This window comes from Engraulis encrasicolus, chromosome 16 (assembly GCF_034702125.1).
Source record: "Engraulis encrasicolus isolate BLACKSEA-1 chromosome 16, IST_EnEncr_1.0, whole genome shotgun sequence".
In the NCBI taxonomy this organism is placed as follows: Eukaryota; Metazoa; Chordata; class Actinopteri; order Clupeiformes; family Engraulidae; genus Engraulis; species Engraulis encrasicolus.
In genome coordinates, this window is record NC_085872.1 from 6,643,518 (window position 1) to 6,671,225 (window position 27,708).

General features: G+C 46.9%; 1 protein-coding gene across 2 annotated transcripts in view; it reads right to left on the reverse strand.

The window, feature by feature from the left end:
• The window catches only part of insra (insulin receptor a), a 79,463-nt gene that overhangs the window by 15,563 nt on the left and 36,192 nt on the right, over window positions 1-27,708 (reverse strand). For both annotated transcript variants that reach the window (XM_063218454.1, XM_063218455.1), the window contains exons 3-10: window positions 20,583-20,907; window positions 10,684-10,823; window positions 5,623-5,767; window positions 4,329-4,543; window positions 3,132-3,258; window positions 2,446-2,696; window positions 1,673-1,840; window positions 931-1,129 (exon numbers count right to left, since the gene is read on the reverse strand). In XM_063218454.1, coding sequence (XP_063074524.1) covers window positions 931-1,129; window positions 1,673-1,840; window positions 2,446-2,696; window positions 3,132-3,258; window positions 4,329-4,543; window positions 5,623-5,767; window positions 10,684-10,823; window positions 20,583-20,907 — 1,570 coding nt within the window. The remainder of the gene's footprint in view (window positions 1-930; window positions 1,130-1,672; window positions 1,841-2,445; window positions 2,697-3,131; window positions 3,259-4,328; window positions 4,544-5,622; window positions 5,768-10,683; window positions 10,824-20,582; window positions 20,908-27,708) is intronic.

A 27,708-nucleotide genomic window follows, 5' to 3' on the forward strand; every position in this document is an offset into this window, starting at 1 on the left:
ACACCTCCATCAAGGCCTGAAGTGCCCATGAGCAAGGCACCTAACCCCACATGGCAAAGTCTAACCTAACGAGCAACGTAGTGTAACATAACGCAAAGTAGTGTAATGAACACAACGTTCTGCCAGTGCCTGCCGTTACCTGAGGTTGAAGACCTAATCCCACAGCTCCAGGGTCTGTAACTAATACCCTGTAATGTAACGTAATGTAGCGTAACGTAAAGGGTGGTTTATGCCTCCAGTCCAGCGTCCCTGCGTCGTGATGCAGTGAGCCGCGCAGTTAACGGAGTGAAGCCCCCCCCCATCACGCAGGTACTCTGGGGCACCTCCCCAAAATTGTGTCTCGACGCAGGGAGCGACGGTGCGAAGTGCGAAAATAGGTCTCTGATTGGTCCTCTCGACCAGCCTGCTCTGTCCTCGAGTCGAGAACAAGCTACTTCCTTGTTCTAACCTTCGTCGGTCTACGGACTGTGAGCTCTTCATTAAATAAGTTGCTCGTGCTTTGTCGTTTGATTTATTTACACGAACCAAAGACAACACGTGCGCTTGCAAGTTACCACGCTGAAGTTATTTGGACAGTTGAACAGTGGTTCCGAGGACGAGGAAACATTCCGCTTCGTCCTCGACAAATGAGCCACTTCTTTGTTCAAAACTACCACGGTGGCTGCCAGTGCGATCAAACATGCACGTGATATAAAGATGTAATGTTTCATTTTCATTGTCGTCGAGTCTGTGAAGCGAAAAAAACAACCGACACGTTTAGGTTACTCTTTGTATTGAAGGCAGTTTGAGCCTGGAATGACATTGCGCAGACCGTGCTTCAAAACAGGGCATAAACCAAAATTAACTGCATCATGGCTGCGACAAGCTCACTCTGTGGCACAAGTAGGAAGCATAACCCGCCCTTAAGGCCCTGTCAGTGTCTGGCGTTACCTGAGGATGAAGATCTCGTTGTGCAGGTAGTTCTCGAAGGTCTTGCGGTACTCGGACTCCTCTGCCTCCTTCTTGAGCTGCTTCTCGGTCTTGGGGCAGGCGCAGCACTGGCCGCTCTGGCTCTGCTCCTCCGTCTGGTTACGCCGCTGCTCCTCCTCGTTCTCCACCTGCGTAGCCATGCGCGACGGGGCCTTCATGCCTGGGGAGGAGAGGAGAGAAGAGGAGAGATGGAGGGAAGGGAAGGACAGGAAGGAGGAGAGATGGAGAGAGGGAAATGGGCAGAGAGAGAAGGGTGAAAGGAAGGAGAGGGGAGGAGATGGAGAGAGAAAGAGGAAGGGAAATGGGGAAGGAGAGAGGGCATGGAGAGAGAAGAAAGGCAGGGGGATGGGGGGAGACAATAAATATATTTAGAAATGCACATTACTTTCCAGTGACAGTCTACAGAAGGTAACATAAGGGATTGTACTGTACTTCTGCAGACTAATTAGGCACTTCCCCTTCAAAGGTCTGTGACCGCTTGTCTCCTACATATATACAACCCAATACTGTAATACTGAGAGAAAAAACACATGAAATGCATGGATGCTGCACATACTGTACGTGTATATGTGTGTTCACATTTGCAAATATGTGCGTGCCCAGTATGTGCCCAGTACGTGTATGCTCATGTGCATGCGTGTGTACAGTACATATGCATGTTCATATGTGTGTGTGCGTGTGTGTGGTCACGCAGTCTTCTCACCTTTCTGACAGTAGTCGACCTTGAAGAGTGCGCTGGCCTCTGAGAGCTGCTGGTAGTACACCAGGTAGTGGGTGATGTTGCCGTTGAGGTCGTTGGGAGGTTTCCACTTCAGCAGGATCTGAGACGACGAGTTGGACGACGAGATGGGATCCAGAGGCACGGATGGCTCTGTTGTTGTCGTTAGGCAACACACAAAATCACACACAGACGCAGGCAGGCACACACACACACACGCACACACACGCACACACACGTACACACACGTACACACACGTACACACACGTACACACACACGTACACACACACGTACACACACACGTACACACACGTACACACACACGTACACACACACACACGTACACACACACACACGTACACACACACACACACACGTACACACACACACACACGTACACACACACACACACGTGCACACACACACACACGTACACACACACACGTACACACACACACCAGACAAGAGACAAAAGGGAAGAAACCATCAGCCCCATCCAGAGAATGACAGCAGGGAACATGTCAAACGCTGTCGCGCCCTGCAATTAAACCCAGTGTTACAGGAAATGGTGACAGTGGTGGGGACGGCTGTCGGGCGACGAGTCGAGCAACATTTCTGAGCCCTGTGCTGGATGATGACACGTGTAAGTAACCCAAGGTCACCCTGCCCGGCCCGAACTCGTGACCTCGTGACAGCACAACCGAAAGAACTCCACTCACTGGTGGCATTGGTGCGGACTGAGACAACTCTACTCACTGGTGGCATTGGTGCGGACGTAGAAGATGGGGCTCTTGGCTCCGTGGACCTGGTGGTCGTCCGAGGCGGACAGCTGGGTCTTGACCATGATGGCGTACTGCGTCCAGGGCTTGACGTTCTGAATGAGGTGGCCCGGGTCGGGCTGCGGCTCGCCATCCTGCTTCCGGGGCGGGGCCTCCTGGTCGTGGATCACCCAGCTGTTGGAACCGCACGCGTCCTGCCCATCAAACTCAGTCACGTTCGCAAAGGGCCTGAGGAAGAAACGACAAACAATTTCATAATTACAAAACCAAAAACAAACAAAACAACAGTAATCTATTGAGCCTGTCATCCTGCCTTCTGGATGATGGATGGGGTTAGGGTTATGTGTCCTATTCATCCCAGAGCCCCAACAACCAAAATGTGTCAAAATGTGAACATGTCATCTGCTGTATGCAAAGTCAGTCTTCATCCCCTCTCCGTTCATCATCACCTTATTACGTCGTCACTTTACTAATGACTCATGTACACATTGGCTGAGAGAAATCTTACAAATTTTAATAAAATACCAAACACTTACTTGAAATGCTTAGCTTTTTGATTCTGGTGTTTTTCTCGTTGGTGTGTGTGTGTGTGTGTGTGTGTGTGCGTGCGTGCGTGCGTGCGTGCGTATGTTTTTTATAAATGGCAGACTGCAGGGTACATACGCTTCCTTGTAGAGCACTATGAAGCCCAGCAGGTCTCTGAAGTCTGTGGGCCAGAAGGGCTCCCAGCGGATGAGGATCTTGTCATACGTGGTGCGGACCGTGGTGATCTTCAGCTGAGCCGTCTCACCTGAGGGGCAGGGAAGGTAAAGCACAGAGGTTGATGGTGAAGATTGTGCATATTGGTGAAGATTGTGCATATCCCAGGAAAAGGTGCAGGACAAAGGCTGACTGTAATTTCTGGAGTGAGGAGTCAGTACAATTAAAGGACCACTTAAGCCATTTTCAATATGCTGTTGTATTGCTCATGCTACCCTTGACTTGTCAGTACCCAGTGATGCTGCATTTTTCGGCTCAGCCCTTTCTGAGATCTGAGCTATTCCCATGGGGGCAACTTTTGTTTACATTTAAAAAATTCTTAACATAGGCCTACTCCAAATATTTTCCCAAAAGGTATCACTGTTTGCTAGTTGCCTGCCGATGTTGCATAACCTTTTGGTTTTTGGGAATAAATCAAGATGGTTTAAAAAAAAAATGTAAACAAAGAACTGCCCCCATTACAATGACCAGGGTCTCGGAAAAGGCTGAAGAAGAAAAAAAAAATCACGTCCTGACAAGTCCAGGGTAGTGTGAGCATTACAACTGCATGTTGAAATTGACTGAAGTTATCCTTTAAAATCCATCTTTGTTTTCAAAGCTGGATTAAGTTTTGACTTCATCAGACACGATCCGGATCCATCAATTTTTTGAAAAAGATTCTTCACCATCACACTGATGAAGTCGACACTCCAGTCATGAAAAAAACAACAACAACAAAAGGATTTTAAGTGTGCATACTCCTCACTACGAAAATTAAGGGAAGGTACGGAGACAGGTAAGGATGAGTAAGTGAGAATCCTGCAGAACTCAAACTCAAAGTTCAGCTTTTGGTTTTAACTTTGCTAAAATGTGGATTTTTACAGTGCTAGTGAAAGCTTATTTAAAAATAGCTTTCACATGTTTCTGACTTTGCCTTTGGGGAAGGCCAGATTATCATTTGACAGTTAATCATACTGTATAACCAAAAATGTTAAGAAAAATGTTAACAAAACCAAAGTGTATTGAGCCTGCTAACCAAATCCTGGTCACATGAACACCAGTGACCCATAACAAAGTGATACAAGAACATTAAGGGGCTCTAGAATGTTCAGGAGTTCTTACATGGAGCTTGATCTCCATTGGTCTTGGGCGCAATATCATTCTTCACGCCGCGACTCTTGGTCCCCGTCACCTCCTCCATCTTGTGTATTTCGGACATGCAGAGCTTGGCGTTGTAGTGGAAGAACATGCGCCCGCTCAGGATCTTCAACTTATGCTTGCTCCAGTCCCACAGCTGCCGAAGGTTTTGGTTGTCCAGAGCGTAGAAGGAGTAGTTACTGTACGAGAGAGAGAGAGAGAGAGAGAGAGAGAGAGAGAGAGAGAGAGAGAGAGAGAGAGAGAGAGAGAGAGAGAGAGAGAGAGAGATTACTATGTTAATATTAGAAGCAATTAAAGTGACCAGAGCGACACAACAGAAGGCAAGGTCCGTTAACTACACGGATGGGCAATGACATAGTTCAGTGAAAATTCATTGGACTGTACGTGTCTCTGATGCCCAAGGTTGACAAGCTAGAGCCACTCTGAGATCAGCTACATCAAACAACTCTATGACAAATAAAGCAATTTCAGCAACCTCACAGATCTGTTAGCTTTGATCACTTTTGATCCGGAAGAACAGTTCAAGTACAAGACCCCAACTTTCCTTCGCTTTTTTTTTCATTTGAAAAAATTAGACAAAAAAAACATTTAGTTGTGTTGTTCAACACAGATTTGCACATTTTCATTGCAGAAATAAAATCTACTAATTGGTTGATTTCACAATAGTCTAAATGCAAAGGCACTCTTATAAGTCACTGTCTATCTGCATGTATTGATACAGCCAACAACCTGTCTTCCCAAACTATCTGCCCAAGTCCATTTTTTGTGGGAATATGACCTTTAAAGCAACGTTTATGATTATAACTAAACCCTCCCGTGCCTATAATTCAGAGAGGGTGGGAAAAAGAGTTGAAACTAATCTGAAAGATAATGTGTCGCACCGAACTCCTCCAAAAGAATTATTGGTACTCTATTGGGACTTTCCCCCCACAAACATTAATTTTACACTAGATACTACATTAGACACAAAAAAACTCCCTGAACCTTTCAAAGAGTGAGGTAAGAGTGTCAAATAAAATCGAGCTCATCCCTTCGATGAGTGGGAGGTGGGTGTAATATAAGTGTGTGGTGTGATGTGGTGTGTGTGTGACTATAGGCATGCTCACCTGTTCGTTAGTGTGTGTGTGTGTGTGTGTGTGTGTGTGTGTGTGTGTGTGTGTGTGTGTGTGTGTGTGTGTGTGTGTGTGTGTGTGTGTGTGTGTGTGTGTGTGTGTTTGCCCGAGCTGCAGAGTGTATGTAACATAAAAGCGAGGCTCACCCGCCCTCCTGTGTCTCCCCGCGGATGACGCTGAGCTTGCGCAGGAAGGAGAGGGACACGAGGGCGTAGGAGCGGCGCACCATCAGGTAGCCCGTGATCTCCTCCAGCTGCCCCAGACTCGCCTCCAGCTCCGCCGCCACGTTATCTGCAGATACACAGATACAAAGCAAAAACATTACATCACATGACATTCAGAAGACACCTTTGACCAAAGCCACTTAACAAGGAGGAAATTCAAGGGGTCAGCACAGAGTACAGCAGTATACAAGTAATAAGAAGCAACATTTAGATAGCAGACAAGGACCTCTAGGCGCAGCGTACAGTTGCAACACTGACAGCATTGTCCAACACATGGTAAAAGAAGATGTAGCATACAATAATAAGATTCACAAAAAAACACACATGCAGCCACGTTATCTGGACACAATACAGGCATTACACATCGCCCACATTATTTTAAATTAGCTTTCAAATGCTTTTTAGTTTGCCTTTGGGGATGGGCAGATTATCATTTGTGCGGTTTATCATATAAGTTCATCAAATAAGCAAAAGGCAAACAGTTCATTGCGGTGTCTGTTAAAAGAGTACAGGTTAACATTTGGAATTAGTTGGAATCAACTTTTCAGAGATTTAGGGTGTGACGTGTAGTACTACTGAATTACATAATCTTAACTTGCATCTATGCGTATGGGAGAGAGTGGCAGAGAAACAATAACTGAATATAATGTGAGCTCATATATGAATGGGTAAAAAGAACACTTGACTTAGAGGAAGAAATAGCCAGTCCCTCCAGGATTTTGCACTGGGATTTTGTGATTTTTGCGGTCAAAATGTCTGATTTTGTGGCGGCATTTTCTCATTTTTTGCAAAGATTTTGCGGCATTTTCTCATTTTTTGCAAAGATTTTGCACCCCTTTCTGGGTTTTTTTTTGGTAACTGAAAACCACAATCAGTCTAAGCAGGCTTAAGACAAAAGAGAGAGAGATTCAGAAACACACTTCCTATATAATAGAATAATAAAATATTGACAATAATAAAATATTGTGAAAAACTGCCAGAGCGTCTTATAAGCCAGTGCGTCCAATGTGTAAAAAAAAATCATGGCCGCGACACTCATAAATCTCTGTCGATAGGCTATTTTAGAACGACTTCGGGGGAAAACGGGACTGCGCGTCATGAAAAAATACTTGTGGGTATAGCCTACCAGTAGGCTGATGGAGAGCGTCGCGGGGTACAGTAGCCAGGTTGTATGCAAGCGTTACAATGTCACCTGTTGGAAGACGCGTCTCTCTCTCTCTCTCTCTCTCTCTCTCTCTCTCTCTCTCTCTCTCTCTCTCTCTCTCTCTCTCTCTCTCTCTCTCTCTCTCTCTCTCTCTCTCTCTCTCTCTCTCGTGCTCGTATTGCAAGCTGTTGCATATTATTTGCTTGATGCAAAGTTGTGATGGCATACACGCTCTCGTTGACTTCCTATCTCGGTATCCTTGACTGAAACAAGTTGCAAAACTCCACACTTCCGAATCCTTTGCGATCGGCACTACAGTGATTGTTATCAGAAGGCTTGTGCGTGCCTACGCATAGACATAGACCCTTAAATTACAAACATTAGCGAACATTGAAAAAAGATCAGACAACGACCGTCGGGTAGCATGCTCATGACAGCGACAGGGGAGAGTGGAGAAGTAGCGCAAAAAATGTAACCTTAGATGTTTGCTACTGTGCGACAGCACCGCCACTATTTAATGACTGCATTTCTTCGTCATGGATAAATGGGCAACAATACTTTTTCCAGCCAGGATTGCACTGAAAAGTAGGCTACTGCCGTTTAAAAAAAGGTCACGGGTGAGCAGCATCGACACCTGCGTGTATGTGTGAAGGAGTGGAGGAGAGAGACGCGGAGCAGCTGAGATCAGGGTCTCGACTTGCGAAATAGCAGGCAATTATTTTTCAATGTTTCAGTGACATATTAAGAAAAATGCTTCCTATTGGTTTTCGTCTCCGGTGGTATTGTAGTCACATTTTTATTTTTTTGACGAAAATATAAATCAATAAACTCCACAGAATGTTGAAGGGGACAAAGGGGAACATTTGCAGGAAAAATGCGGCTTTACAGGAATTACGTGGCATCGTGAAATTATGCGGAATATCATTGAATTTGCATGAATCCACGCGATCGCTGAATCGCGAAAAACTGGAGGGACTGAATAGCAGTGTGTGTGTGTGTGTGTGTGTGTGTGTGTGTGTGTGTGTGTGTGTGTGTGTGTATGTTTGAAGTGTGATATAACAATGCTCTCCAGCACAGAGACAGACAGACAGACTTGGCCAGAGCGAGGGGTATGAAGGCTCGGGAAGGTGTTGGTAAAGGAACCGGAATGCCTCAGGGCGGGCGACCATAGAAACCGGCGGAGCCGTGCTCGAGGCTCTTTAATAGCCTCAGCTGTCTGTTGGCCCAGTCCAACTATCTGCACTTCCATCTATAAATCTGTCAGAGTGCACCACAGCTACAGGCACCCTCAGTGCCACTGTTCACAGGCCCTACGCGCTATGCCTATGATTAAAATGTGCTCGCTACAGTACACACACACACACACACACACACACACACACACACACACACACACACACACACACACACACACACACACACACACACACACACACACACACACACACACACACACACACACACACACACACACACACACACACACACACACACACACACACACACACACACAGGGGTTAGCGAGGACATGATGGGTGGGGCACGCTCTCTCACACACACACACACAGTTTCCCTCTCCCTCTCTCACGCACACACATACATGTGCAATTGCTCACACATATATATGAACGCAGGCACTCTGACACAAACACACCCAATTACTCAAAGGTACAGACAAATAATGACAGGCACAACCATAGAGCACACACACACACACACGCACACACACACACACACACACACACACACACACACACACACGCACACACGCACACACGCACACACGCACACACGCACACACGCACACACGCACACACGCACACACGCTCACACGCTCACACGCTCACACGCTCACACGCTCACACACACACACGCTCTCACACACACACGCTCTCACACACACACGCTCTCACACGCTCACACACACACACACACGCTCTCACACACACACACACACACACACACACACACACACACGCGCACACACACACTCGAAAAACACATCCTCATGCCAAAAATGTCTGAGATGGATTTTGCCTCTAGCATTCTTCATAGTTTTCATAATTTCATCACTGTTTACCGGGAGTGCACATGAATAAGCGTCTTCTACTGTCACGCTTTAAGGCTTTCAATGGGCTGTAACATGATTAAATATAAATACCTCATCTGTCTAGGTGCAACAGGCAGGCACACACGGACCTCAGTGTGAGTGTGTGTGACAGTGTGTGAAAGAACACCATGATCCGACTTGAATAGATGTGACACACATGTATGACCCGGTCCCCCCCCCCCCCCCCATCTTCTCCTCTGACTGATGGGCTGACTCGCTCTCTCTACCTCTCTCTCCAGTGTGCGTGCGCGCGCGCGTGTGTGTTTGTGTGTGTGTGTGTGTAAAGAGTAGACAGTGGCCAATGGGACCAGATGAGGTCAAAACACCTCCATTATGTTGATGTGAAATCTGGAGGCAGTACTTCCCATGCAGATAAAACAAAAACAAAACAAAGTTTACCTGCACACACTGCGGCTCCTACGATTTTATTGAACAAAAACAATGTTTTGAACATCTACTGGTAGATCTAGAACATCTACGTCTAGTTGGTTCAATGCGGGTATATTTCCTGCGATGTGCCTGCAGAGTTTGATGTGTGTGCACTTTCGCCAGGCAAACAGAACCAGAGCCCCAGCACAACACCAAGGCCCAGCGGCCAGAAGTGTAGCCATTTGGCTAGGGCCTGGCTGTAAAGTTAAATGGTTTAGGAAGTCATGCTCCGTCAGTTTTTGACAACATTTCATTATATTAAGTGCGCCTTATGGTCCGAAAAATATGGTACTCTGGTGTAAGCGCCAAGCGGTGAGGGTGGGCTATGGCATGGGATTGGGAACCAGTGTGGTTAGGTGTGTTGATCTGTACTGATCTGTGTGGGTTGTTTCTGTGGTACGTACTGTCTGTGGTGACCACTACTTTTGGTGTGTGTGTGGGTGTGTGTGTATGTGTATGCATGCGTATGTGATGGTGTTTAGACTTGTGCTGGTGCGTACTGTGGTGTGTGTGTGTGTGTGTGTGTGTGTGTGTGTAATACTCACTATGCCCCGGATGTTGATGACCAGACTGCTGTTCAGCACAGTGTGGGTGTGTGTGTACCAGGGCTTGACACTGGCACCTGCCAACCGGCCAAATGCTGGTAAAACTTGCCTATGGCTAGTAATGCTTTCAGTGCCACTAGCCAATTTGGCTGGCAGCTTCCTTGGTATGACATACGTATCATAGTAGCCTATATTCTGTTGTTTGCCCCTTGTGTATCAATTATTTTATTTAAGTTCAAGAAAAGATCAATCACTGTTTCTATTTGCTTGATATACTTTTATGTAGAAAGCTATACACTGATCTTGCTGTAGCACCTCATCTTCTGAGGTTAGACGTACACTATCATGATAAAGAAAAAAAACAATATATAATCTGTGGCTAGTGGAAACACCTGAAAGGCTAGTGACTCTGGAAAACCAATAGCCATAGTGGCCGTTGGGTGAAAACGTTAATGTCAAGCCCTGGTGTGTACGTGTGTACGTGTGTACGTGTGTACGTGTGTGCGTGTGCGCGCGCTGGTGTTTAGACCTGTGCTGTGCGTACTGTGGTATGGTGTCATGTGTGCGATACTCACTGCCGCCCCGAATGTTGATGACCAGGCTGCTGTTCAGCATTGTGTGTGTACGTGTGTGTGTACGTGTGTGTGTGTGCATGTGTGTGTGCATGTGTGTGTGCATGTGTGTGTGCATGTGTGTGCGCATGTGTGTGCGCTCGTGTGTGTGTGCGCGCGCATGTGTGCGTGTGTAATACTCACTGCCGCCCCGAATGTTGATGACCAGGCTGCCGTTCAGCACGGTGCAGCCCCGCAGCTCCTGGGCCGTGGTCACAGACTCGATGGTCTTGCGGCCCACACACACCTTGGGACAGAGACCCGCACAGGGGGTGCAGTGTAGCCTGGAGGACACACACAAGAGAAGACGAGAGGACACGGGATTACTGATTTGCATATACACGCACACAACATTTCATATTTATTTATTCACTTTTCAACTTTGACAGCCAATTGTGATGACAGGAAATGAGTGGCAAAGAAACACGGGAAAGGATCAGGAATTGACCTTAGGTTGGAATCGAACCGGTGTCTCCACTATAATGGTACAGTGCTTCAGCTTATTGAGGCAAGACACCCCCCAAAAAATGCTTTGTAATAGGTGACAGATACAGTGTGTCACAGAAGAATGCAGTCGGAACATTGGAAAGCTGAATTTCACTAAAAGAGACATCCATGTCAACATGTACTTTGAGTACTGACGCAGTCGATCAGTCGATACTCACTTTTGAGAGGCAAAATTTGTTGAGACATTAAATGGTTGTATTGCAAATGATTTTGAGTGAACAATAAAGTGAAGCGGTTATATAAGTTGTACACTGTTCATTCTGTCAAAGTGAAATTTCTTAATAATGTCCCATGAAAAGATATGCTTACAAATCTACGGAAATCTGCAGAAATGTGAGGTGAGGGGTGTCCTCACTTCTGTGACAAACTGCATAATCTCACGCACACAGAAATGAGCAATACAAATGAAGAGGTCTGAAGCTCAAAGTCAGTCACATACAAACATACAGACTGCATCCGGAAAGGGGGCGCAGACAGACAGGCATGCAGACAAAAATATTACTATTACAACGTAGGCAGACACCCTGGAGATAAACTCAAAGTCAAGTACCAAGTCAAAATACAGATTAAGATGCTCACGTACAAACAGGAACACACACCAGCAATGGCACGCATGCACGCACGCACACACACAACTCCTCCACCCCCACACACATATCCCAGGAACATTGCAAATTCCAAGACAATGTCCATTTCCAGAAGTGAAGAAGTGTTTCTATTTGTGGGCGACGCCTGCAAAGGATCTGTGGAATCAGACAATAATAACTGATTGTTCTGTGAAAGGCGGGCGGCCCCGCTGGGTAAAGTGTCAAGGGTCTGTTGCCGCATCCGCAGCAGTGGAGGTGGAAGGGGAGATGACCTTGCCAGGCCACACTGAGGGAAGGGAAGGCGAGGCAAGGCAGGGGGTGTTGGGATGGGGTGGGGTGGGCGCATCCAAAGATAACCGGGACATTCTTCTCTCAGACGGGAGGTAAACAGAAACTTAATCACCAATTGTGTTTTCGCTTCAGCAGCACTTCACAGAGTCTTTCCACACACCACACACACACACAAAAACGTGTGCATGTACATACACACATGCACGCACACACATCCCTGTCCTGCCACATTGCCAACTCCGCTATTTTTGTGTGAGCTGCTTCCTCCAGCAGTGACCTGACACGCTAAGGCACATTCTTGTGACACTTGCGTCTGCATCAATCAGACACATACAGTTAACACGCACTCAAACTAATGTCTCGTGTCTGACAGATACACAGACGCACTCAAACTAATGTCTTGTGTCTGACACAGACACACACACACTGACGTCTTATGTCTGACAGACACACACACACACACTGACGTCTTGTGTCTGACACAGACACACACACACTGGCGTCTTATGTCTGACACAGACACACTGATGTCTTGTGTCTGGGCTGACGGCAGCAATGACTGGCCCACCTCCGCCACCAACATCCCCCTGTTTGTCAAGTCGCCTAATGGTAATGGGCCTGATGGACCTATAGTGCAGGTGAGGCAATCCAAAATAAAGTTGAAAAAGGTTGTTTCAAAAAGCATTTTGGCTCACACTTTTCTCTACTTCTTAATTTTTTTTGTAATGTGACTTTACAAGACAATGGGCCCAGCAGAAAGGGCCAGAAATGTGGTGTGTGGCGCTGGATCGCCTCCCACACTTAACACCTGCACAGCCAAGCCAGTACATTCTGCTGGCATGAGTCATGCATTCCGGCATCCAGCACATCTGGTGTGTTGCGCTGATTGAGAGAACCATGTTTTGCACCTGAATGTGTGTGTGTGTGTGTGTGTGTGTGTGTGTGTGTGTGTGTGTGCGTGTGTGTGTGTGCGTGTGCGCGCGTGTGTGTACACACGAGTGTGTGTGCGCATGTGCATTTGTTTACGTGTGCGGGTGTGTGTTTGTGGTTGTGTGCGCGGGTGTGTGTGTGTGTTTGTGGTTGTGTGCACGCGCGCGTGTGAGAAAAATAGCAGTTTAAGTGGGTAAGACAGTCGGGACACAGTACTATGCTTTGCCAACTGGGAGATAGCTACAGCTTTCAGGCTGAGGGTAGAGGACGACTGATGTGCCGGGAGGGTCAGGAACGACCTTCAGGAGCAACCTCCTCAGATACACCAGAAGATACAAAACATCAGAAAACAATACAAACACTCTGATAACACAGGACATCTCTCCCAAGGTCGAACAGTTGCAACATTCTAAAGCTATGCCACAACAACGCCCTCAGTCCAGCTCTTTTTTGCCTGTTTTTTCAGACTAACGTTTTTGTCTGTCTTTATTTTTTTCTTTTTTTGTCCTGAAGTAGACCAGCACATGACAGACAGACGGACAAAGACAAAATGTATCAGGAGACTGATGTTGCAGTCTTGGAGTCACTAACAACAGAACTTTTTTCCAAGGCCAAACAAGGTTTATGTTCAGGAGCAGACAGTCATGGCGAAGTGTGAGGGAGGAAATGATAACAGTCCACAACACTGCTCTACGCTCCCAAACAAAGTGTAATGGCTCGCCATGCAAGTGATGAATGACCGAGCATCCGAAACATTGTGCCATTAAATATTTTGGGAGCACTGAACAGTGTTCCGGACCCTGATCATTCTCTTTAAGTTATTTTGTGTTTGGTCCAGCACCTGTGCCACTGATGTGCGCCCATTCTCTGACCTGTTTTGAAAGTGTGAGGGAGGTCACAGGGGGGAGGCAAGGGAAGGCAGGAAACGCAGGAGACTCCACCGCGGCGACTCTCAACAGAAACGAGAGGGAGGGCGGGAAAGCGAGCCAGAAAGAGGGAAGATTAGGCAAAGGGAAGCGCCAGGGAGGGGGTGGTGGTGAAGGGGGTGAGGCAGGGAGAGGGTGACAGCGGTATTTGGGTTTTGGTGATTCGCTGCACTCTGATTGGTGGTAAGTGGTACCGGCCCAGGCCGAGGCACGGGCCGCCTGGCCTCCGTTCTGGCCGGCGTCCGGCGAGGTGATTTGTGTGTCTGCTGTCTGGACTCCCTGCGGACCCGTACTCCCCTCTTTCTTTCTCTCTCTGTCTCGTTTCCATTGCTTTCGCCTCCCTCTAACTCTCTTTCGATCATGCTCTTTCTCACTCTCTCCATTCTGTCTCTCTTCATTCCAAGTCTATTAGCTAGCAGGGCCCACAGAGCTAAGAAAGAGAGTGAGCGAGACTAGAGAGTAGCAACGAGGGGTCAGTCTGGTGGGGTCACTGAGGGCAGCTGCTCACATGGTCTGGAAAGACGACGGAGGAAGGAGGCGAGGAGAGGAAAAGGGGATGAGAGGAGGGGCCTTCACTCCCACTTGTCTGCTCTGCTGTTGATGCTGAACACTTGCTCCTTTCTCATTCTCACGCCCAGCTGCTGTATCTCCCTTTCTCCCTTCTTTTTTCTCTATCTTTCGCTCATGCTCCCTGTTCTGCCCCTTCCACCAACTTTCCCCCCACACTCCCCCAGACACCTCCCTAGTAGTGCCTTTTCACACATCCGATCCTTCGCACCCCACTGCAGCCACCTTCTTTTGTTTTGTTTCAACCTTGCGGAGTGAAAGTTGCAAACAGTGCTCAACAATGAAGGTCACAGTCTCGAGACAGACATGTGATGAGGGCCTTGTATTAGTGCCCTTTCTTTCTGAACCGTTTCCCATACGGGTCATTTCACGTGAAATCAGACACTTTGGGACCCGACCGACACAGATTTCAATCATACTTGCTGTGCCTGTTTAGTAGCAAGGTAGCACCCCAGAACTGCATTTGTGTGAATCTGACACCAATATTAAGGGAGAAACAGACTAGCACAGGTTTACATATGAGGGTAGGACACTATGCATTCAGCCTTGATTACATTAGTCAGTGTAAGTCACAAAAAGATGTCTGTGGTGTTATTTGAAAGCTATTTTCTGGCTCTACAAATTACACAAGCAGGATGGAATACAACAACCCTCAGAATATGAATGATCATAAATTGAAAAATTAAAAATTGAATAAAAAAAACCCTTATATTTTAAAATGGCCAGTGCCTTGTCTAAACATAGCCTGCAATGTCATGAACAACACCTGGAATGCTGGTGTTTGGTTCTTTATTCATTTCAGAGATAATGGAACTCAAAAATATGGCATCATACAAATCACCTAGTACTAATATGGTAATACCATAGTAATATCACATGACAGCATGTCTATCCGAATATGTGAAGGATGGAGATGGTCCAAGAGGATGCAGAAAGTTCAGTTTCATCTATCCAGTGCTTGGCATACATTCCTCAACACATGCTAGCAACTAGTTGCCATCATATACAGCTACAACATAGCCTTTGATGCTTGAAGTATTTAGAAAATTCCTTTATTGAGCTTATTCTTTCAACCCTGCCTTCTCTGAATGCTGAAAATGGCCTAGCTTCTACTGTGTCCATTGACAATGGGCAGAAGCTGTGTAGTTTTTGAGTACCTGGAATAGGGACCGACAAGGGTGCAGGGCCCACCGGGAAAATGCCTGTTATGCCAGATGGCCAGTCCAGTCCTGTCCCTGACACTACTCTATTACTTCATTACAACTCATTCCAATCTTTATGTCCCATTATCTCTGAAGTGAATAAAAAAACCAAACACCCCATTTTCAGGTGTTGTTTATTACCTTACATGCTATGTTTAGACAATGCACTGGCCATTTTAAAATATAAGTTTATTTGATATTCAATTTTTAATGTTTCAATGCATCATAATCCATATTCTGAAGGTTGTTGTATTCCATGATGTGTGTAATGTGTAGAGCCAGAAATGAGCTTTCAAGCAACACCTCAGACATCTGTTTGTGACTTATACTGACTGATATAATCAAGGCTGAATGTTTAGTGTCCTACCCGAATATGTAAACCTTTGCTAGTCTGTTTCTCCCTTAATATTGGTGTCAGATTCACACAAATGCAGTTCTGGGGTGCTACCTTGCTACCAAACAGGCACAGCAAGTATGATTGAAATCTGTGTCGGTCGGGTCCCAAAGTGTCTGATTTCACGTGAAATGACCCATACTGTACATAGATAATTCTGTGGTGCATCACCACAGAATGACAACTGAGCACCACAAATGGGTCAACAGCCACATGAGGGTTACTGACGTTTTGGCAGTAGCACACGTCAGGGCGGCAAAACACCAGAGACATCCTGGATGAAAACCTGCTCCAGAGTGCTCTTGACCTCAGACAAGGGCGATAGTTCATTATTCAGCAGGACAACAACCCAAAGCACACAGCAAAGATCTCAAAGGAGTGGCTTCAGGACCACTCTGTGAATGTCCTGGAGTGGCCCAGCCAGAGCCCAGACTTGAATCCGATTTAACATCTCTGGAGAGATCCCCCATCCAACCTGATAGAGCTTGAGAGGTACTGCAAAGAAGAATGGGCAAAACTACCTACAGATAGGTCTGCCAAGCTTGTGGCATCATATTCAAAAAGACATGAGGCTGTAGTTGCTGCCAAAGGTGGTTCAACAAAGTATTAAGCAAAGGCTGTGAATACTTATGTAAATATGATTTTAGTTTTTCATTTTAATACATTTTCAAAAATCTCATGAAAACTTTTTTTTCACATGGTCATAATGGGGTATTTTGAGTAGAATTTTGAGGACAGAGATCAATATAATACAATTCTAATTTTAATTTTAACTTGGAAATGTGGAAAAAGTGAAGCGCTGTGAATACGTTCCGGATGCACTGTACATGTCAATGGAGCTACACGTAGAACATTTCTTGCACTGGTCCATTTTTGTTTTTGCCTGTAGCACCACACAATGTGCACCACTTTGTCTGTGGGAATCACTGTATCAGTCATGCCAGGAGATGGAGGCTCTCAACAATACTTAGAAACTTGTATCTAAGTATGAACGGAGACAGCTGGGGACAACAGGGTTTGTTTGACCCTTGGACAAACAGTCAGGAGAAGTCCCGATGTAATGGAGTTCTGTCTCAGAGAGAATCTTTGGTGGCTGGCTGGCTTTGCAGTGAAGAACACACAGAGACAGGGACTTGCATGCACCAGGGGAAGCCAAGGCCCTGTGGGTGGTCTAACGTGTGTGCGCGCACGTGTGTGTGTGTGTGTGTGCGTGTGCGTGTGTGTGTGTGTGTGCGTGTTAGACATAAACACTCACAGATACTTATCAATACACATACACATGGAATAAAAAGGCATTGTATACAAATGGATTAGGGATACTAACATGTAGGGAGACATCGCAATTGCAAGTGGTGAGGTGACGTGTGCTCCCCCCCACATCATAGTGACAAACACATCTTCAAATAAAATAGTGTACATAACGGGAGCTGATTAGGTCATGGTTTGAGTTGGTGTGTAAGCATGTCTGTGTGTGTGTGTGTGTGTGTGCCTGTGTACGTGTACGTGTACGTGTACGTGTACGTGTACGTGTACGTGTACGTGTACGTGTGCGTCTATGCGCGTGTACATTTGTGTGTGTGCGTGTGCGTGCATGTACGTACATATAGGGGCACCACGGAGTGAAACCTGACCCCATCTCAAAAGCTTACGAGCGGATTCCCTTCCCTTTCTCCAGGCTCAGTGATGCACACACAGACCAAAGCAGAGCAGAGAAGAGCAGAGCAGAGTAGAGCAGAGCAGAGCAGAGCAGAGCCACACGTAAAGAAGGACATGCAGGACAGCCAGCCCTGCGACCCGCACAGCGAGATTAGGGAAACGGAAAGGAAAAGGAGGCAGGCAGGGGGAGACAGGAGATGAAGGGAGAAGAAGCCAGTTTGGAGGAGGAGAAGAGGAGATGCGGGGGACGGAGGGAGGAAGGGAGGGAGGGAGAAGGCTAAACATAGATGAGAGAGTAGAAATGGATGGATGGATGGATGGATGGATGGGGGAAAGATATGGAGAGGTAAAAAAGGTTCAACAAAAATGTCTGAGGTGGGGGGTGGATGTGGTATGGATGTTGATTGCTGTGTCCATTGTCATTTCATGTGTTGTGTATGTGTTTTTGTTTGATTAAAACGCAATAAAAAATTGATCACAAAAAAAATGTCTGAAAGAGACAAGAGAAAGAGACAACAGGTATGCATCAGCGCTGACAAGGAACCAGAGAACAGAAGACAGAGGATGTAAAAGGAACGGGAAAAAAGTCAAGACAGTGAGTGCAGTGACATTCTGAGGATAAATGACAGTCACACAGTACTGCAGACAAGAGCACAGCGATACCCACAACGTCTCTCGGTAACCGAGTGAGTGAGATTGAGAATATGTCTCACACTGTGTGTGTGTGTGTGTTGCAGAGGGCATGAGCAGACAAGAGTTTGGCTGTGCCCATAGAGACGGGGTGAGCGGTAGCCCGTCTGGCTCTGCGACGCCCTGCTGTGGTGAAGCCACACAGAATGCACAGACAGACATCGAAAGGTCTCATCTTCCTGCACACACACACACACACACACACACACACACACACACACACACACACACACACACACACACACACACACACGGCAGCAGCGACCTGCTTCTGCATGGCACTCCTGCTCAGCTGCCCTGGAACCCACTGCAACTGCACCCGATTCACATCTCACTTGCACCGGCGCGCACGCACACGCACACGCACACGCACACACGCGCAAACCCACAGAAGTAAATACACACGAGCATTAAGGCGCTCAAGAGCGCACACGCTCATGAAAATATGCCTCCCACACACACACACACACACATAAAAAGAACAAAGAATGCAAACAAACACACACCCCCAACCATGAACAACAAACATTTGGCAAAACAGACAAAACAAACAAATACGCCCCCATGAACATGGGTTCACCCACAGTCAAGACACACCCAGGATACACACGCGCACATACACACACGCGCACACACACACAGCACATACAGCTGACAGTATTGCCCTCTCCTTAAATATGAAGTTGTGGGTTAACCTCAAAATGCTGTTCCTGACGATCTAACAAAAAAAAAGTTCCACATTCCAAGGCATGGACACCAGGAGAGGCCAAACCACACCACTGGCAGAGACTGGCAGTCACTGTACCGTGAGGGGAAAAGTCAGGAACCACTGACAGGGAAGACTAACAGGTTAGTTGTCCAGGGCCCAGGGAGATAGATGAGGGGCCCCCGTACTGGGTCGTCATTACATTGCATGTGCTGAGGGAGGGGCTGGGGGGCCCTTTCAGAGGAGTTTGTCTCAGGCTCACCCAAGTCTGTCAGCGGACGGCCCCGGGAATAGTAGCACTACTTCCCATGGGTGCACTTATAAACAGTAGCTGCGTACAGGACAGCTGACAATGGGAGCTCAGGAGAGCAGCAGCGGGAGCAATGGGAGGAGAGAGTAGCTCCGGTCCCATTCTGCATCAGCATTATTACATTACATTACATTATATTACACTTAGCCGACGCTTTCATTTATTCAAAGCGACTTACAGTTATTATTTTTCAGGGTATTGGTTACAGTCCCTTGAGCAATGTGGGGTTAGGTGCCTTGCTCATGTAGGGAGAGGTCAGGGGGTATTCGAACCTGCAACCCCTAGATTGAAAGACCAACTCTCTAACCACTAGGCCACGGCTGCACCACAATTATACAATGGGACCGAACTCTTGTGATTTCAGCTCGATTCTTGACACTCCACTCCACAGATTCACGGAGGAGGCAAAATTGAATAGGGCACAGTGAATGCGTTTCGAATTTTGCCCAGCCAGCATTGCTTGAAACAAAAGTGTAGCCTACTACCGCATGTCTGTGAGGGCATTGGGAACAGGAGTGTTTTAGGCCTATTACTACTGTGCATGTGTGTGCGCGCATTTGTGTCTGTGTGTGTGTGTGTGTGTATGGACATTGGAACATGCTCAAGTGACTCACGCATGCATGACTCAGGGCGAGGGAGTGTGTCTTTGGGTCAGACTCTGAAGAAAGGCTGGGCACTGGGACAAAGTCACACAGTAGTGCGCTGACTATTTTTGTGTAAGCGTTTGGCAGAGAGCAGTGCAGTATGTTTAAACAAGGGGTGTGGCAGGACATATACATCTGTTTTTCAATTTCTACACATCGGTGTGTCCACAAAGGGGTGTGTGTACAAAGGCGGGATGTGTGCGTGTATGTGTAAGCAAGTGAGTGTGTATGTATGTAGTAGTAGTTCCATGCTGACTTAGGAGATATCGTTGGCAGTGGTGTACCCCAATGGGCACCATGGTGTGTGTGTGTGTTTATGCTAGAGTGTGTGTGTGCATGCGTGCGCACTGACTAACAAGGTGGGGTTGGCCATGGAGTACCCCAAGTGGCAGTGGCGTGCGACCTCACGCGTGTGTGCATGCACATGTGTTGACTTGCAAGGTGGCGTTGGCAGTGGTATACTCTGATGGGCACCATAGCATGTGCGTGTGTGCATGCCTATGCGTTGACGCGTGTGTGTGTGTGTGTGTGTGTGTGTGTGTGTGTGTGTGTGTGTGTGTGTGTGTGTGTGTGTGTGTGTGTGTGTGTGTGTGTGTGTGTGTGTGTGTGTGTGTGTGTTGACTGTTAACTCACGAGGTGGCGTTGGCGGTGGTGTACCCCGAGGGGCACTCGGCCAGGCACGCCCCCTGGTGGATGACGTGGTGCTGGCAGCTGGTGCCGTTGGCGTCCTTGCACTGCTGGTACCGGTCCTGGCAGAACCGAGCCGACACGCAGCGCCAGGCGTTGTAGGTGTAGTAGCCAGGGGGGCAGCGCTCCACGCAGGTGTCCCGGTGCAGGTAGTGCCGACACGCCACGCACCTGTTGGGCAGGCCGGGCTCCGTGCAGCCGCCCAGACACAGGTCGTGGCAGCAGTGGCCGTCGCGGGAGCAGGCGCGGTGCTTACAAGAGGACGGGCACACTGTGGAGAGGAGGAGAGAGAGAGAGAGAGAGAGAGAGAGAGAGAGAGAGAGAGAGAGAGAGAGAGAGACACGAAGAAAGAATCGTTAGCTTCAGACAGTGTGAGGGCTGTTTACATCACTTTCACTTCCACTTCCTTCTGCGCCCCCATGTTCTTTTTCTCAAGCATCCCAATAACTTAGATATTAAAACAGAACGATTACACACACATTTTAGAAATCAAATATCCTTGGGTGGGAGGGACGGATGGGAGGGAAGTAGAGGGGGATGGAGAGAGGGATGGACAGAGGAAGAACAGCAAATAAGGGCGAGAGGAAGCCAATTTAAAAACTCTTTACTTGTGAAAAAAATACTATTTGAAAACCTCAGACATGAAAACAGTGACTAAAAGAGGTCGAAAACAGTTTATTTCAGCCGGAACGAAGAAGCGCCTCCTGTAGCTATTAATGGAGCCTGCTTTACACCCAATTTCTCCCCCAAAGCGAGCCACAGTCAACACTCACACATTTTGCTGGCAGCACATGCACTATACACAGCTATTCTTGCTTCCACCAGCAATTGAAACAAACACGGATATCAAATCAGTGAATGTGCTTTTTCCTCTTCTTCCCTTTTAGCGTTCTTATTGAGTTTTTAAAAAAGAGAGGAAAAAGACAAAAAGACAAAAACAAAAGCTCAAACGTCTGAAAGGTGAAAAAAAATGAAGTATTGCCAAATAAATAAGTAAGTAAGTATAATATACCAGTACTCTTTATGCAGATCCACACGAGCAACACTGTATTTCTATAATACACATGTGATTAAATGCTAATATGAAGGGTGTAATATTATATTGACTGGAGTGACCATCTTGGGCAGAGAGCAGCAACAAAGAGCCCTGTGCAGACCGAGGAAGCCAGAGCCGATGTGACCAGACTTCAGATGCCGGACTGAGCGTGCCTGGAGGCCGTGGGAGCCACGGAAACGCAGCGGTCCCAAGAAGCACAACAGCTCCCTGACCTCCCTCCACTGCTCACGCGCACACACACACTTTGTAAAAACACAACATCGATGAGTGCACGCAACATATTTGTAATCTTTGTTACGGAAGTGCGAGTGCGGGTGCTGCACATGTAGTGTGAGTGAGTGTGTGTTTGTGTGTACACACGTGCAAACAGGGGGTGAGAGGGTGTGAGAAGAGACAACTGAGATGGCCTGGAGCGCACTGCGCATCTCCTAAGAAAACAGTTGCTGCTTGGAGCCATGACAAAAGACAGATGAACAGGGGAGCGGGCAGGAAAGGAAAAGGTAAAGGGCAGGCTAGGGCGACAGAAAGAGGGAGGGAGAGAGAGGGGGGGGGTAATAAGAGGCACGTCGTCGTCGATGTTGACAGCACAGCAGTGTTGATGAGTGTGTGTCAGGGAGGCGTATCGGACACATGCGGACAGAACCTGATAAACACAGCGCTGCACGGACACACAGGGGGTCAGAAGCCAAGGTCAAGGCTAATGACAGGAAGAGGTGCGCTCTGAACAGTGATAAGGCACACACACACACAGACACACACAGACACACACAGACACACACACACACACACACACACACACACACACACACACACACACACACACACACACACACACACACACACACACACACACACACACACACACACACACACCTTATTTGAAGAAAATCCTAGAACTTGCCCTGAAAAACACCATCCTTTCTCAGAAATGTACACATCAACAAACATCACCCTCCCCTTCTTGTGTGGAAGTGTTTGTGAACTACAACCACCTTGGAGATGTACACACCACATCCCTGCTTAAGAAATAACAAACACACAATCATGCATGCACACATGCAGTTCCTCCCAACCCTCAAAACATACTTTCGAGCACGTTCACATAGACAAACACATCGACCAATCCCATCTCTTTCACATGCAACAGGTATGCACTCACACAATCTCACTAACACACACACACACACACACACACACACACACACACACACACACACACACACACACACACACACACACACACACACCACACACACACACACACACACACACACACACACACACACACACACACACACACACACACACACACACTCTCACACAATCTCATTAACACACACACACACACACACAATCTCACACAATCACACACAATCACACAGACCTTGAAGGCCAAAACAGTTCAGACATAGAGCTCAGTGGGCCTATACAAGTTCAAAAGGGTCTCTCTGGGGTCAAGACGCGATGTCACAAGACCTTATCCCACCATCTCTGCTCTCTGTGGCAGGAAGGCAGGCGGGTGGGGGGCAAAAGCAAACCATGCTGAAAGAGTGGTTGGTCGGTGGTCACATTGGCATGTCGCCGTGTGTGTCACGAGTGGCACCAGGCGTAGAGAGCGTAGAGAGCAAGAGGGGCTCTACAGAGCCCCGGCCTGACCTTCATCCAACAGGGCAGCCTCCATGATGTCAACAATTGGAGAGCCTCCGGAGCACTGAATGCAACCTATGCTTTGGCCTCTTTCTAACAACGTGACCTACAAGCCTGTCTCTGAGCGTGCCTGTTAAAAATAAACCATGTAGCAGCAACAGCAGCAGCAGCAGCAGCAGCAGCAGCAATGGCACTGCTGCCACCCGGCCCGACTACAAGCAGCGACAGCTTAAGGTCCGCCAACCATCCACACTGACACAGGGAGACGAGAGGAGAGGGTGTGGGAAAGGATATGAGGGTGTGTGTGTGTGTGTGTGTGTGTGTGTGTGTGTGTGTGTGTGTGTGTGTGTGTGTGTGTGTGTGTGTGTGTGTGTGTGTGTGTGTGTGTATTAAGAGAGAGAAATTGGCATCACTCATTCACTAGGCCTAAATGCCGCTTCTCACAATAGGTTAGGGATATGGTCATGAGCAGGGCTCTAAAATAACACCAGCCAACCAGACAAATGCACCTGCGTGAAGCTGTTCCCCCCTCAACCCAGGCAGGTGACAAATGCTGGTGAAATTTCAGTTTGACTGAAAACTTACTAGCCATTTGACCTATTATTGAGTATGTGTTTGGCTAGTACAATTGGCATCTACCAGTCATTTTGGCTGGTGGTGAAAAAAGTTAATCTAGGGCTCTGGTCATGAGTGATTTTACCATTTGGTCTGATGAAGTGAGTAGTCCGGCTTGTAGCTCACTTCATAGTGTCTGGTTCCATACTTCCATACTACCACCAGGCCAGTAGCTACAGCTTAAGGTCTGCCAGCCACCCACAGACGCAGAGGAGAGGGTATAAGACAGGATATGAGTGTGTGTGCGTGTGTGTGTGTATATGGGTGGGAGACGTGACTCCTTGTTTTTTCGTAACATTGGTTAAAAACCTACAAAACTGTTATCTTTCCTCTTGCGCCAACAAATGTCAATAAAGAAGATGTGGTATTTATGTTTCATGTGTCAGTATGTTTCATATTAGTCTTAGATGAGAAGAAACATTTTTGTTAAGATTTATGTAAAGGTTTATATGTCAAATATCCTGCGGTGTGACTAACATTAATGAAACCTGGAATATAGTATATAAATTAACCAACAGCATTTTGAACAATGTATGAAGCATTTGGCATGATAGCATAAATATTAACGTGATATTAAGATATGTGAATGTAAAAAAAATTCAAGACAGCAACATTAACTACAAGTTCCATTTCGTAACACAAATTGCGTCCTGTGGGGTGACATGTAAGTTATGTCAATGTTGGTGAACGGGCAGCTGCAAGGCCAACTACAAGGGTCTTAAAGACCGGCTCCTAACCAGTCAGTACCTCAGCTATTGGAGAGTGGTCTGGAAGTTTAATGTGACTCTTCACCTCTTAATATGTCTACATATTGCAATGTTTCTGTCATGCAATGCTTAGATTCATTTTACGGTGTCCTGTGGTGTGACTGCTCTTATAGAAGGGGAAAAAAGTTTTTTATCAATGAAAACACATATTAAGATTAAACACAATATCATTATCTAGTTAGCATGATCTCAGAGGTCATTTATGTACAAAAGGATTAAAATGGCCACAATGCAGTGAATTTCCTGTGGTGTGACTTCATGTCATGCGGTGTGACATGCTTATGCAATGTGTCACTCAATCCTTACTTGTTTTTCATGTATCATGCAAGGATATAAGGATACCAGGAGATTTATTTGTCACAATCACACAATTATTACAAGTAATAGAGTGAAACCATGCAGTGAAATCACAGTAATCTGCCTGTACAATGCATAGGCGTGTGTGGGTGGGGGTGGGGGTGCGGGTGGGTAGTAGTGTGTGTGTGGGGTGGGGGTTAAAGGAACAATAGTACAAAGAGCATGGGTAATATGTTTGTGCAGAATATTAATCATTTTATGGTATCTTACAGAAATGTCACACCAAGGATGTCACACCGCAGGCCACATTTTCCCAAAAATGGCAAAAATTAGGCGAAATTCCACCTATGAGCTTTATTTTTTTCTATTTTTTTTCCAATTTTCCCATCGTTTTTTCAGGAATTGGAAAAACGTCTTTTTTTTTCGTTCCGCCCTTAAACGTCAACCACCCATATATATATGCGCGCGCGCGTGTGTGTGTGTGTGTGTGTGTGTGTGTGTGTGTGTGTGTGTGTGTGTGTGTGTGTGTGTGTGTGTGTGAGAGAGAGAGAGAGAGAGAGAGAGAGAGAGAGAGAGAGAGAGAGAGAGAGAGAGAGAGAGAGAAAGACTGGCATCACACATTCAATAGGCCTACATGCCGCTTCTCACAATAGGTTAGGGATGTCGTCATATGCATGATTGATTTTCCTACTTGGTCTGAATTTTAATGAAATAAGTAAAAGTTCTCTTTGATATGGCTCAAAATAAGAAAAAACACAACAATAGAACAAAAATAAGGAAAGCACTCACAACGATATCCCTTGAGTATTTAGGATTAGAGTTGCACTGCTTTCCTTCCAAGGGGGAAAGGCCAAGCCATCATCCTTCCAGAATACAGCACTTCTTCCTTTGGACTCTGAAGACAATGCTAACGATCGAAATGTCTGTTGTGTCTTTTTGCACCTAATAAATGGTTAAACATTCGATTGCAGGGTAGGGATGGGAATTTTTGGCAAACCCACTATTCCAAACTCAATGTATATTCTCTATATGTGGAGTCTGCATTTTTATGAGTGCGGACTTTGAGATAGACATTTTGAGTTTTCGTATTAAAAAGGACTACCATATTCTAAATTCGAACGTATCGAAAATTCATATCGAATCTCATCCCTACTGCAAGGTTCTCCAGCTTTCTCCTTTCACACCACTTCCTTCCCTCGTCATCTTTTACATTACAATACCACAAGGGCTCGAAATCAACACCCGCTAACAGGCCAAATGCTGATGGAAATTAATTTTGGCACGTGAAAAAGAAAACAATAACAATAAAAGGTGTTCATTCAATTCTACTCTACTTTAAATAGGCTAAACATTCTGGTGTTGTTCTGCCCATGAGTTAAGAGTAGGAGGGGGGGAAAGGGGGAATTCTGAGAACAGATTTGCCAGAAGGTATTAAGGTTTTTTTTATTTCATTGGAGAGGGCAAGGAAGTAACAAGTAACAAAAAAACAAGCTAAGAACAAAAACAGGACAACATGTGTGTAGCACTTGTATGGGGTATGGACTGTGTTAATTTCTGACAATAGCAACGACGAATGACAGAGGGGAGGAGAAGCAAGGAGAGGAGAAAGGAGAAGAGGGGAGAGGCGAAAGGAGAAGCGATGAGAGGAGAAAGGAGAAGACAGGAGAGGAGGCCCTGTGAGGTGAGTCCAAAACACCACCATTCTTCCCCATCCCCTCGTCTCCTCTTCATCTGTTTTGGCAGCCCATGGCCATTACACCACCCACTCCTCTCTGCAGGAGGCAACACACTCTGTTTTTGTGTGTGTGTGTGTGTGTGTGTGTGTGTGTGTGTGTGTGTGTGTGTGTGTGTGTGTGTGTGTGTGTGTGTGTGTGTGTGTGTGTGTGTGTGTGTGTGTGTGTGTGTGTGTGTGTCCGTATTGTGTGTGTTTTTGCCTGCCTCGGGCAAGACAGGCAAGCAGGAGGTGAGAGGGGGAGGGGGAGCAAGGGGAGGTGGGCCCCTCACGGAAGCCTCTCCTTTCAGGAGGGATTGAACAAATTCCACACGTACGAAAATGTGTAGGAAACATACATACTCACACGCGCTCACAAACAACCCCATGTGTACGTTTTGTCTGGTTATTGGCAAGTGCGTGTGTGTGTGTGTGTGTAAGCGTATGAGTCATGTTGCTGTTGGTGTGAGGTATAGCACACGGCAACGCTGAAGCACACAGGCATAGATTGCACGTACACACATGTACAGCACGCCTGCTAACCCGCCCACAAACTCCCGATCCGTGAGCGGACGATCCAGTCCAGGGCACAGAGGCAGCTCATGATCCACCCTCAACCTTAACCAATGCGTTCGCTGGCTGCAGAGGGTAGCCATTCAATGGCCTCTCCCAGCTCTGAAGGGGAGAAGCTCGGCCTTAACCCTTTGTGCACCACAGCGGTTCGAAAGAAGAGACCAAAGGAGAGTTGTGGGAGAGACGCACAGACACAGAGAGAGAGGGAGAGAGGGAGAAGGGAAAGAAGAGAGTTATGGCGCGCACAGGCAACAGCGTGTGCTAAGAGGAGAGGAGAGGACGGACACAGACACTCCTCCTCCTCCTCCTCCTCCTCCCTTACCAGGGCCGAACTGCACACTGCATTCCAACAGAAGCAGATATGGAAGCAGTGTGTGTGTGTGTGTGTGTGTGTGTGTGTGTGTG